The 14120-nt window shown below is 40.3% G+C and overlaps 1 protein-coding gene across 4 annotated transcripts in view; it reads left to right on the plus strand.

The window, feature by feature from the left end:
* Positions 1-14120, plus strand: part of DOCK4 (dedicator of cytokinesis 4) — a 421656-nt gene that overhangs the window by 235532 nt on the left and 172004 nt on the right. For all 4 annotated transcript variants that reach the window (XM_054024160.1, XM_054024176.1, XM_054024169.1 and 1 more), the window contains exon 13: positions 5568-5693. In XM_054024160.1, coding sequence (XP_053880135.1) covers positions 5568-5693 — 126 coding nt within the window. The remainder of the gene's footprint in view (positions 1-5567; positions 5694-14120) is intronic.

Here is a 14120-nt window from a genome sequence, read left to right on the forward strand (position 1 = left end):
CCAGAGCTATGCGCTAATGTTTGTTTCCCTCCTGTCATGGTTATCATTTATATTGATCACACTGCTTCCTCCTTGGTATTTGTTCCATCTTTGTATTAAGATGCCTCCTGTGTGGAAATCACAAAATTTAAATCTCAGCCACTATGCTTTTTCTAACTTGCTTCTCTCCTTCTTAGTCTTATTGAATGTACAGTTCAGATACCGTGTAATCTTATGGTGCCTTTGTTCACCTTTCTCTGGGTGAGTGAAAGCTATGGCTCTGTCCTCAACTTTTTCAGCTAAATATTTAGAGACATCTCCTCCTCTTCTCTCCCATGTTTGTAAATCAACTTATCACAACTTTCAGCTATGTTGCCCATGTAACTTATTGCCTTGACCCTCCTTCTGAAATCCTCATTCATGCCTTATTTTCTTCTTGCCTTGACTGTTGCAATTTGTTTACCTCTAACCTCTTAAGGGTACGTTTACACTGCAGCTGAGAGCATGCACAAGCTAGCCACTGGAGTATGGCCCCGGGGTTTGTGGGCAGGCTTATACTTGGGTAGCTAATCTGTGCTGCTGTCCATGCCACAACATCCTCACTGCTATTTTTAGCGCTCTAGCTTGAGCAGAGGCTGCCTTCCCAAGCTGGGAGGCATACTCCCAGCTGCAGTATTAGATGTACTCTAAAAGTCTCAGCTCTCTAGCCCATGCATAATGCTTCAGTTCACCTTTACACCATATTCGTGTCACTTCTGTCTTCATATGCATTAATTGCTGTGAACTAGTTCAAAATTGCCTTCCTTGTGTTTAAAATTCTTCATGGATGTGGTACAGTTTACCTTGCTAATATTTCCTCTTTCTTCTCACCTTTCTACTTTCTCTTCTCATCTATCAGCTGAGTCCCCTAGTATAAGCTTACTACACTTGTTCTTTAGAAGTTCTTCCATTTGACCTATCTGTATCTCTCCTTCCCTTTTTTCAGATTTTATCTTAAAACATATTTTTCCTCCCATCTGCCTATGCCTCCAATTTTTTCTCTTTCTCTTTCTTATTGGCATTTACTGCATGTTTGAATGTATTTACCATACAATGTCTACTGTTTTTAAAATCTCTTGCCACATACAGCACGTGATTTATGTGTTTAAATACTATCTTTTGCATTATTTAATTCTAATATATTTTGGGGTATAGTTTATATGAAAGATACTACACAAAATAAAAATACTGAATTGTATATCTTTGTGTGTGTCTAAATGATAGATGCCTTAGAGAGTTTTTCGTTAAGCTTTTGTAGATCAGAAGATGATTCCTTCAGTTTGAAACAGTGAACACTGTAAAACACATTGCTGTAAGACGTGTCGTCTTTTGCAGGAGTCAGTGTATACACTCCTTTGACAATCAGTTCCATTCCCTGGTTAAAACTGCTTTTGCTATTGATATTTTGTAATCTCATTTTTATGAGCAAAATAGAATTCTCCAAAGCAAATCTGTGAGATAAATGAAAAAGAAAGATTGTAGAAATCTTTAAATGCTAATTGGATTCAAGGTCTTGAACTTTAACTTAAAGTGTTTAGGGAGGATAACAACATTACATGACCCCTGGCAGTGTACAATATCTGATTTATTTTTAACACTGTTCTTCTACTTGATGTGATCTGGGTTCATGGCAAATATCTCTTAGGTTTCCCAGGAGACAACATTGTAATTTAAAAAAAAAAAACTTTGATAAACTAGTGAAATATTTCTTAATATATAAAAAGAATGAGGTTTTGGTAACAGGCTAAAATTTATCTCTCTAGATCATGGTTTGTCATGTGGTCCAGGTTGATAGTAACTGAAATCATTACCCCTTCACAGCTGTTCAGTTGCTTATATGAAATGAGTTGGTTGGTCAGTACAGTTCCTACAGAACAAATGTCTATGACCGAGACAACCAATTCCTGTAGCTTTGTTGTGAATGGGAGCAGTACCTTAGAAATGGAGTGGATGTCATCAGTCTTTTGTGGTGGTGATTTGCAAATTAAATCAAAGTAAATGAAAAAGCCCATTGGTGAGCTGAGCATATTCATATTAACCATTTGCTATTTAGCGCGATGTAACAACCTAAGGTGCAAGCGCACTTTTACCTCAAGGGATTTAGTCACTCATTAATACCAAAATGAACTGCCATAAGTATTAATGAGCAAGGTGGATGAGGGTAATATCTTTTATTGGACCAACTTCTATTGGTGAGAGAGACAAGCTTACACAGAGCTGACCTGAAGAAGAGCTCTGTGTAAGCCCAAAAGCTTGTGTCTCTCACGAATAGAAGTTGGTCCAATAAAAGATATTATCTCACCCACCTTGTCTCTCTGGGAACGACACGACTACAAGAACACTACATAAATATTATCGGAAATTGTCTGCTCAAAGGCACTACACACCCCATAGCTGACACTTCATCAAAATAATAAATTGTTATTGTAAATAATAAACTATAGAAGAAAGATAAAAATTGCTGTACTGGATTAGTCCAGTATTCTGACTGACCGTAGCTGCTACCAGATTTTGTAGGTAATGGTGCAACAACCACAAAATGATCAGTTACAAAATAAACTGTTCAGTGGGGCAATCCTAACCCCATAGAATGATTGCCCTGCTGTCATATGTGTGTATATTTATTTATTTATTGTGCCTTCCTTTATCTTCTAAGGTTCTTCATGACTTTTTAGGTTAATCTGCTTGTTTCTGCTTATTAATGTAGGTCAGGAATTTGTCCCTATCTGCATTCGTGTGTGTCTGTTGACACATAAAATAAGTTTTGCTGAGATCAGGGAGGATTAATCCTTACAAGCTGTATCATCCTGACATTTGTCACAATGATTATATTGAAATAACCAAAAAGCAAACATATCCTTTTTGTTAATTTCAGCTATGATGAAGCATGGTGCTTCCAGTTACATTGTTACATTGTATACTGAAATTACCAAAGGTGAGGCACTCCTTTCTTCTAGAACCATTATTTCATTGGAAGGGGAGTAGTATATTGTACTCATTAACCCTTGAGCACCATGTCTTCCAGCACACAGAACAGAGCCTCTGTTAGAGTGAATTAAACATACACCTCTACCCCGATATAACGTGACACAATATAACACAAATTCGGATATAACGCGGTAAAGCAGTGCTCCGCAGGGGGCGGGGCTGTGCACTCCGGTGGATCAAAGCAAGATCGATATAACGCAGTTTCACCTATAACAGTACGATTTTTTGGCTCCGGGGACAGCGTTATATCGAGGTAGAGGTATACTGAAAAAATAATTGTTTATAACTTTAGCCATTATGAGAGTTAAAGTGTGTTCAACACACAATGTTGTGTTTAAACAGAAAAGTAGCAGGATTTGGTTTTCTTACATTGTTCTAATTTACCTTCAGCTTTTGGTTTTAATAGCAAGAGTTTCATAAGCTTTGCTGTGATTAGAAGTGCACTGGTGATGTAGCCATACGTAATGATAACAGGTGTTCATTGAGAGTCCCACATTCTTCCACAAAGTAGTCACCTTCAAAACCGCTATATCTTTTGCTCTGTATCAGACAAGACTGTATTTTGTTTGCATCTGCTTTTCTATTAAATTTTCAGGACACTGCAAGCAGTAATGTATTTTCTCCCTTTGTATAGTACTTTCTTAGAGAATGAATGCCTTTCAAGAACAATGTTTTGACTTCCTATTATGTAAATGTTGATATCAGAACTTTTTTTTATTTTGATGAATATTCAAATACCTTTGTGACATGTAATGATAAAAACATTCAGTTTAATTATAGAAATACCTCTGTAGAACCTTTATCAAGATTGGTATTTTTGTGACTCTGCACCTTAATTTTTTTTCTCATATGCACATTTTTTCTTGGGCTCTCCAACATGTGGCTATCTATTGGCAAGGGGGAGAGTGATGCATTTGTCCTACTGCTTTAAGATACATACTGAATTCTAGTTGTTTGTAAGACTAGGTGGTGATTCATTTGATAAACAAGCAAATGAAAAGATTAAGTGGCAGCAAAGTATTACTAATAATTGATATTTCCCAGAAGTGCGTGAGATGGGTTCGGTCACAGAGACCCCATTGGGACTGTCACCTGACATGCTAAAGTTACCTCTGAGCCCATTTTCCCTGCCAGCTTGGGACTCCAGAACCCTGCCTTGTTGAGCCAGACATGCTAGCCTGCTGCAACACAGACCCACATCTGGTCCACGCCCCCAAAGCTGCAGACTTTAACCAAAAACTGCTCACTGGGTCACCTGTCTCCAGGACCCAGACACCCAGTTCCCAATGGGATCCAAACCCCAAATAAATCTGTTTTACTCTGTATAAATCTTTTACAGGGTAAACTCATAAATTGTCTGCCCTTATAACACTGATAGAGAGATGCACAGCTGTTTGCCCCCCCAGGCATTAATCATTTACTCTGGGTTTATTAATAAACAGAAGTGATTTTTATTAAATATAAAAAGTAGGATTTAAGTGGTTTCAAGTAATGACAGACAGAACAAAGTCAGTCACCAAGCAAAATAAAGCAAAAACATGCAAGTCTAAGCCTAAAACATTAAGAAACTGATTACTGGTAAAATCTCACCCTCAGAGATGTCCCAATAAGCTTCTTTCACAGACTAGACTCCTTCCTAGTCTGGGCCCAATGCTTTCCCATGGTACAGTCCTTGTTAGTTCCAGCAGACATCTTAGGTGGAAAGCAGGGGTGTTCTCATGACCGGCAGTCCCCTTTGTTCTGTTCCACCCCCTTTTATAGCTTTGGCACAAGGCCGGAATTTTTTCATCTCTCTGGGTCCCCACCCCCCTTTCTAAATGGAAAAGTACCAGATTTAAGATGGATTCCAGTATCCTGTGATACCTCATTCTTCATTACCCCCGGGCTTGCCCACACGTACACAGGAAGGCTTGCAGGTAAATAAACCCAATCACAACCAATTGTCCTAGTCAAAGGGAGCCATCAAGATTCTAAGCCACCATTAATGGCCCACACTTTGCATAATTACAATAGGACCTCAGAGTTATACTTCATATTTCTAGCTTCAGATACAAGAACTATACATACATACAAATAGGAGGAATATATTCAGTAGGTTATAATCTTTGTTATGGTACATTACAAGAGACCTTTTGCATAAAGCATATTCCAGTTATACTATATTCACATTCATAAGCATATTTTCATAAAACACATGGAGTGCAATGTCACAGTGTGTTCTTGTAAGGTCTTATTAGGCCTGTTTGGCTAAGGTTTGAGTTGCTGTAATTGCCTCAGTTACAGACCAATGATAGCCACCTTGTTACTGCTTGTGTATGGCTGGATGGCTGTCTAGTGCTTATCTGGCTCTCTACATGGAGGATTCTTCTACAATGTTTATCCTTCCCAAATGTATACAATTTCTGAGATGGTTTAGAGTTATTGACCTTTGAATTAGAAAGATCGTAATGAATTATGCAAACCTTCTAATATTAAATATCGTATTTCCGTTTGAATGGATTTTAGACTTAATGTTGCATTATACCATTCTTATGGCTCTTGTTTCTTCTCTTCATTTCCAGGTCTGGCAGTTTCTCTTCAACTGTTTCATGGAGACATTGAACAAATTAGGAGAGATTACACATCCATGTTTACTCATGGGGTATCAATAACAAGGAAGCTGGGTTTTTCCAATATTATCATGCCTGGTAGGTTTAAAAAAAAAAAAAAGAAAGAACAAAAAATTGAAATAATTTAATTTTTGATTCCTTTCCAAAGAAATTCTGTACTTCAACAATTCTCAAATGTCAACCCACTGGTCTGTTCTTCTATGCCTTGGAAGTCATTTCTGCCTATGCCTAGTAATTTGGTGATTTGGTCAAATTTAATCCTAACTTTGCACAGGTGCAAATGACTACATAAGATGAAATGCAGTGGAGAATCAGGCTCTAAGTAAAGTAAGGTGTGATCAGTGGAGTTTTTAGGGAGTTTATTTAGAATGGCAGCTTTTAACAACAAAGGCTCATGTAACTTGGCTGACACTTTCCATATGGTAGATAGTTTGACCAGTCTCTTGTATGTATATTTGATGAAAAAGAAGGGGCAGATAAGTAGCTGCACAGATGCAGATGATGTGAGGTGCTCAAAGGTTTTACTAAAATTAAATGGTATTTTTAACAGCATGTGATTAAACGTGTGTTAAGAAAGGCTGGATAAAGCATTGAATATGAATGTGGAGGTGTGAACATAGTAAAATAACTGGTGGTGATGCTGATCACAATTTTATCTGGTCTAGCCTAATCATTGGTTGTTTGTATAAAATAAATATGATTTTTAAAAAAAATGTAATAGAATTTATATAGCCAATATCTCTTTGAAAGAAAACCAAACTTAAAACCATAATGACCTGAAACATTATTACTTTGATATTATTACTGACCAAAACCTTGAAATGCACAGTGGTATAAATTGTCCTCATGACTCACTGCGGATTTTTAATACGGACTACTTTGCCTGTTATAAAGCTGTATCCTTGCACTCTTAGACAGTTAAACTAGAGACATATCGCGGTCCCAATTCAAGAAAGAACATGCTTGAATCCATTCCAAATCAGGAAAGCACTTAAACTCTAATTTAAATCTTATTGAAGTCAATGGGATTTAAGCACATGCTTCCTGAATTGGTGTCTAAAATCTGGCAGTTGATAAACTATTCTTATGCTTTTACTACCTGTTAAAATATCTGACTTTCAGTATCAGTATTTCAAATCACTTAAATCCAGCAATTGGATGTACAGAATCTGTAGGTTAATAAAAAAATGTCATGATTGTTGTGTAAATATTTGGGAAGTTTTATTGCCAAATGACTCAGACACCATAATGTAAATATCAATTTTACATGTATGTTAATGAAAGAGTCAAATTTAAATATTATGGACTGCTAGCTAATTTTATTTATTTGGTGTGTCAGCGTGGGGTCTTCTGTAATTTAAAATAAATAACATATTTTAAAAATTATATAAATGACAACCGTGGATGTAGCTTTACTGAGGACAAGATAATTCCCAGTAAGGGAAGTATTTACAGCTCATTGTTCATGTATGAGTTAATGAGCTGCTGCTGCTTTGTCACATTGTCTACGACTGTTGTAAATAATTGTTTCCTCATTAGATTTTTCCTTATCTTCCTGGTGAGAGACAAAGTGATGTACTAACATATTATGAAAAACATGTTCTAATACAGCAGTACTGTAGCCAGCTGCTGGAGAAATTTCACAGTTCAGTTTCACAGCTAAGTATTGTGCAGATTCGTTTGAAAGTTGTCTATGTATACATGGATAAATAGATTTCAGTGTGCTCAATAGTTGTCTGCATACTTCTGTGTTGAAATCACATAACTTTTGTCTGTCTTTACTGGTGTAAATGAGATTTTTATTGTACTCAGATAATTACTGTACTCTACTCACGACAAGTTCCACATTGGTAGACAGAACAGTAAACTGTAGAGAGTGAAATTCATGCAGAAGATTGGTCACTGCAAATGCTGTGGACTTTTTAAAATTTTAAGCTCTTCTTTCATTTTTGTTCATCTCTTTAAGCTTCTTTTCTTCAGAAGCGCTTTTGAGGTTGTGATCAATTGAAATATTAGGGAACGTATATAGTCATTTCATATTGGAAACATCCGTTATTTTATTGTTTCCTTTCTTTTTGTTGCAATTTAGTATTTTGTTAAGCTCAATTAGCTCAAGTCATAAAGTGCTCATAAAGACATCATAGTTGAATTATTAAATAATAGGCTTGGTGTACAGAGCAGCTCTGACTCTGTAGCACAAATTGCAGTGTCTGCATTGAACATGCCAAATCTGAAAACACGTTCCCTTACTGGTGCTTTTTGAACTATAATTGCCCTTCATTTTCTATCTTCATTATTCCTTTTCTCTTTGGAGGTTTTACCACTGAAAGCAATTATGCATGTTTTTTTTATAAAACAGTGCGTTTTTATGACACTGAAGTCTGACAGGATGGGGCCCCAGGATGCTCTTTCCAGGGCACATGTAAAACAGTTTAAAACCCCACATCATTTAGGAAATGGGGAGGTAGATTCTGATGGACAGGAAAAGCCACTTGTATCTCAACCTTATTCAAGTCCTGTGCAGCTCACTAGACTATAGCCGGCGAGGAGAAGGGAATGATGTGGAAGTATCCTCCATGAAGTCTAACTGCAAATGTATTCCCTAAGTGTAAGCGGGATATTGGGGCAGATTCTGTACAACTACAGCTACACGCACTTTCCTGCACCTCAGTTTAACAGTGTGCTGAAGCACGGGCCAGAGTCCTCTTTCCAGGACTGCTCAGAAAGCATTATGCAGAGTTAAACTCCATGTAGTTGTATTTAAACCCTGAATTTAGGTCTTAGCAGCTCCAAGTCACCTTCATAGACAGAGTACCACAGTTGTTTAGTATATAAATATTTACATTGAATATTAACAAGCAAGCCAGACATTTTGAACGGTACTTGAAACGACCTTTAAATAACTGTTTGTTCTAATGAAAGATATTGGGTTGTAAAAGTACTAGTGTGCTCTTCTATACAAGTTTTATAAACTTTTGGCTGTTTGTACAGCACACATTACTGGAATATAAGTCCGATTTGTAGCATCTGAATCACAATATACAGCTTTTGTGTAATGTGTTTATACTCATTTATTCTACCACGCACATTCATATGCATTCTTTCCCTCTGATTTTCAGAGGTGGTTCTAAGAGTAGAGAGGTCTAAGCTTCAGTATGTGTCGCCAGAACTCTTCACAGCTGGAATGACCACAGAAGTGTGTCTCGGTCTATATCCAATTCCCTTTGTGGGGTCAAGAGAGAGAAAAGTCTGATTTGTGGGATCCTTCTTGTGAGCAGTGTTCAGCCTCCCTCTCTTAATGGTTGGCTTGTTATTCAGTTTGTGTGATCATAAGGAAATCTTGTTTTAGCCATAATATTACAGGTCTGAGACATCTGCACATAATATAATTAATCCCTTAGATTTATATGGTGTGCTATCCTTCCCCATATGCTCAATTAACTCAAAGAAGGGATTTTAAAGCTCTCACCTCCTTGAGCTCTTCCTTTTTTTCCCATGAATTAAGACAGAATCACATTTGAAAGCAACTATCTAATAACTAAATCTGACTTCCACAGGCTATGAACTTCTAGGGATGACAAAAGCTCTCCTTCTAGTACCCCCTTGTAACAGTGCTGGCTTTGGTGAGACACAAGTGTGTGTCAGTTCAGGACAAATTGCTTCAAGCAGGGCAGTTACCGCCCAAGGCTGGGGTTTTTCCACCTCTAAGGCAAACCAAACCAGCCAGACAGAGAGGACTTTGGTTTTATCCCACTGGCTAACCAAAAGTCATACAAGCAATTCCCTTAGACACTCCAGTTTCCCAGTATCACCATCAGTGCCACTCGTTATGGGGATGAATGGTTATGAAAACCAATACCCCAGTAAAAGAAAAAAGATTCTCTCAATCTCAAAGGACCAAGCCCCAGACCCAGGTCAATATACAAATCAGATCTTACCCACAAATCACACTGTTGCCAGTCCTTTAGAATCTAAAATCAAAGGTTTATTCATAAAAGGAAAGAGATATAGATGAGAGCTAGAATTGGTTAAATGGAATCAATTACATACAGTAATGGCAAAGTTCTTGGTTCAGGCTTATAGCAGTGACAGAATAAACTACAGGTTTAAATCAAGTCTCTGGAGTACATCCACAGCTGGAATGGGTCATCAGTCCTTTGTGTAGAGCTTCCGTTTGTAGCAAAGTCCCTCCAGAGTATGAAGCAGGATTGAAGAGAAGATGGAGGAGCTGTGGCAGCTTTTTATAGTGTCTTGCCATGTGGTCTCTGCTTTCTATGTCCCAAAGACAAGCTGTCCATCACATGGCCTGGAAAAACCTGAGTTCTGTCCATAGGCATGTCCCTGCATTCCTTGCTGAGTCACAAGGTTTTTCTGCCTTCTTTCAATGGGTCAGTTGTATAGCCGATGGTCATTAATGGGCCATCAAGCAGGCTAGGCAGAGCTGACACCAACTTGTCTGGGATGTCACCCAGAAGCATAGCACAAGTTTGAACTACAGACAGTATAGAGCCAATACTTATGACTTTAAATATTGAGTTGATATCGGATGCCTCGGACCTCAACTGGGGAGTGCAACTCGGTGAATTCCAGACTTAGGGCATGTGGTCCGTGAAGAAGATGACATTGCACATAAACGTCAAAGAGCTCAGAGCCGTCCGCTTCACATGCAGTGTCTTCTTATCGCACCTTATTGGCAAAGTGGTGAGAGTGTTAACAGACAACACAGCCTCGATCTTCTACATCAACAGGCAAGGGGGAGCATGCTCATTGGCTCTCTGCCAAGAGGCACATGGTCTGTGAGATTTCTGCATCAGCCACGGGATCCACTTAGAAGCTTATCATCTCCCCGGCGCCAGAAACACGCTGGTGGATCACCTCAGCAGGTCCTTCTCCTCTCCTCACAAGTGGTTGCTCCACCTGGAGGTAGCCTGCATGATCTTCCAGAGGTGGGGAACTCCCCAAGTGGACCTGTTCACCACAAGACAAAACAGAAAATGCCATCATTTTTGTTCTTGGCAGGGTCTGGGCAAAGACTCTCTCTCCGATGCTTCCTCCTGTCATGGTCAGGGAACCTGATGTACACGTTCTCACCAATTCCGCTCATCGGCAGGGTCCTGGCAAAGATCAAGAGAGACAAGGCACAAGTTATCATGATCGCCCTGGCATGGCCGCACCAGCGCTGGTTTGGCATGTTGATGAACCTGGCAACGGGCCCTCTCTGGCCCTTGCCCAACCATCTGGACCTGCTGTCTCAGAACCACAGAGTCTCCTACCTCCCAACCACACCCCCTCCACCTCTCCACATGGATGCCACGAGGCTGAACTCAGAGAAGCGGATCTGCTCTCATGAGGTCCAACAGGTCCTCCTGGGAAGTAGAAAGCCTTCCACTAGTGTGACTTCCCTGGCCACTGAGGTTTTCCCGCTGGGCGTCCGAGTGCGCTATCTCTCCGTCGTGCTCATCTGTACAGTCTATCCTAGACTACCTGCTCCATCTGAAGAACCAGGGTCTAGCACACTCTCCAATCAGGGTGCATCTCGCGGCCATCTCTGCCTTCCACCTGCCAATCCAAGGTCAGATGGTGTTCTCTCATGACATATCGGTCAGATTCTTGAGAGGCCTCAAGAGGCGCTTCCTGCTGGTCTGGGCTCCTGTCCCACAGTGGGACCTTAACTTAGTTCTTTCTAGGCTCATGGGCCTGCCCTTTGAGCCATTGGGCTCCTGCTCCCTTTCCCACCTGTCATCGAAGGTCGTCTTCCTTGTAGTGGTAACATCGGTAAGACGAGTCTCAGAGACTAAAGCCCTGACATCAGAGCCAGCATATACAGTGTTCTACAAGGACAAGGTTCAGCTGCAACCACGTCGGGCCTTTCTGCCAAAAGTGGTGTCTTCCTTCCAGGTTAACCAGGACATCTTCCTCACGGTGTTTTGTCCCAAGCTGCACATGACTAGTGAGGAAAGGAGGCTGCACGTCAGATGTGCCCTGGACGTCAGACGTGCCCTGGCGTTTTACCTGGAGCGTACCAAGCCTTTCCGCAAGTCGACCCAGCTCTTCATCATGACAGCGGACAGGATGAAGGGCCTTCCGGTGTCCTTGCAGAGGATTTCCAAATGGATCACATCCTGCATCCAGACCACGAGCTGGCACAGGTCCCATCACCGCCAATCGTAAGGGCCCACTTGACCAGAGCTCAGGCGTCCTCAGTGGCCTTCCTGGCGCACATTCCTATCCAGGATATTTGCAGAGCAACAACGTGGTCTTCGGTTCACACATTCATGGCACATTACACCACCACTCAGCAGGTCAGAGGCAACTTTGGGTTCAGCAGAGCTGTGTTACAAGCTACACGTCCATGAACTCCTACCCACCTCGAGGGGTACTGCTTGGGAGTCACCTAATGTGGAATGGACATGAGCAAGCACGCGAAGAAGAAAAGACTGTTACCTTTTCCGTAAGTGGTGTTCTTCGAGATGTGTTGCTCGTGTCCATTCCATGATCCGTCCTCCTTCCCCACTGTCGGAGTCTCCAGCAAGAAGGAACTGAGGGTGGGGGCAGCTGGCGGCGGCCCTTATGCTGCAGCATCTGCACACCACTCCGGGGAGCGCCAGAGCCAGTCCTCTGCAGATACTGCTGAGGGAAAGACTTCCGGCACTGGTGCACGTGGCGAGCACACACACCTATTATGAAATGAACATGAGCAACACATCTCACAGAACCCCTTCCTCTAATTCTGCAAACTCCTTCCTGAGATGGGTGCACACAGCATTGGAGATGCAGCATTGATTTATATAACATATTTTCTCTAATATTCTCCATCCTATTCCTTGTGCATCCTAAAATCTTGTTTGCTTTTTTGACCACAACTGCACATTGAGCTGAAGTCTTCATTGAGTTGTGTATACTGACACTCAGGTCCCTTTCCTACAGTTAATATAGAACCCTGTGAGGGTTCTGTGTAACTTAATTTTTTCCCCTGTAGTGTGCATAACTTCACATTGTGAACATTGAATTTCACTTGGCATTGTATTGCCCATTCACCTATCTGTGTTGGGTCTCTCTGAAGTTCCTGACAGTCCACTTTTCAAGAAGCTATTAACTCCTTAACTACCAATGTCACTTCTGGATTTTTTTCTGCGTGCTCCCTCATCTATTCTTTGCTCTGCTTATGTGTAGGAACACATGTTCCAATAAATCTATTCCTCTACTCACACATTGTGCCCCCTTTCTCTGGAATTTAAAAAAATGTATGTAGAGGCTCGTGGGTTGTATAGTTATTATGAAAATAACCTCATAGCCTATGATGGACGAAGCTGTAAGCACGTTCTTTATAAGTTATTTTCAATAATTTATGACTTTGAGGAGGAAAATTGGCTGTTTAGCCTACAAGAGCTCAGGTGAATTTAAAAGTAATGCTAATGAGAGCTGTGGAGTTAATTCCCTGCTCATCATGTTGAGCATTTACCTCTGCATCTGCTTGTATATTATTTACTTAATAAAGAACCATTACTTTTATTAAATAAATGTGCATGCAGTGAGAAACAAAACACACTTGTGTATTCTTCCATGAAGAAATGGTCTGAATTTTTCATCTCCCACATTAGATGACTCAGGCCTTTCTACTTTTTCTACATTTGTTTCTTTTCCTAGTTGCCAAGACTACAAAAGTAAGTTATTTTTTTTTACCTTGCTAGTAATGTTGTCTGATTGCATTAGGTACCCAGCAATGAGTTTAAAAGAATATTGTCAAGTAAAACCAGCCTGAAATTCCAGCATCCATAAAACTATTATGATCGGTGGGGAATATATCTTCTGCGTTCAAAATCCTGCTGTAATTCTTTTTTAAAATCTTCAGTTCTGCCAGATAAGCTACCATTTGTGCAAGTCTTCGGGAGTGGGGGACTGGAGGAGCTATACATGAACATGTCTCTGGGTGGATGAGTAAAATGAGCTTTCTCTCTCTCTCTCTCTCTCTCTCTCACCACACACAATTTTTTTCTCCTGCTGTGTTGATTTGCTTGGTGCATTGGGAGACAGGGTAGTGAGAGTAGTGGGCTGAGAAAGGGGTTAAAAGAGTGGAGTGCTCAGAGAACTTGCTAATTGCAGCTTTGCTCCCATTGTAGCTTGTGGGTCAGGAGAGGGGAGTAGAGAGAAGCTGCAAAGTGAAATTAAACAGTGTTTCAGAGGCATCTGAAGAAGTGAGGTTCTTACCCACGAAAGCTTATGCTCCCAATACTTCTGTTAGTCTTAAAGGTGCCACAGGACCCTCTGTTGCTTTTTACAGATTCAGACTAACACGGCTACCCCTCTGATACCTTGTGGGTGTTACCCCAGGAGCAAACACATTTGAAATACTGGTACATAGCCGATACTCTTATCTTTAGATACAAAGATGATATAGGCATACAAACAGGATAATCATATTTGATGGATTGTAACTTTTCCATTGATACCTTACATGACATACTTTGTACAAGATTTGTTGCAGTTATCTAACAGTAGCAGTAT

Source organism: Malaclemys terrapin, chromosome 1 (genome assembly GCF_027887155.1).
Source record: "Malaclemys terrapin pileata isolate rMalTer1 chromosome 1, rMalTer1.hap1, whole genome shotgun sequence".
In the NCBI taxonomy this organism is placed as follows: Eukaryota; Metazoa; Chordata; order Testudines; family Emydidae; genus Malaclemys; species Malaclemys terrapin.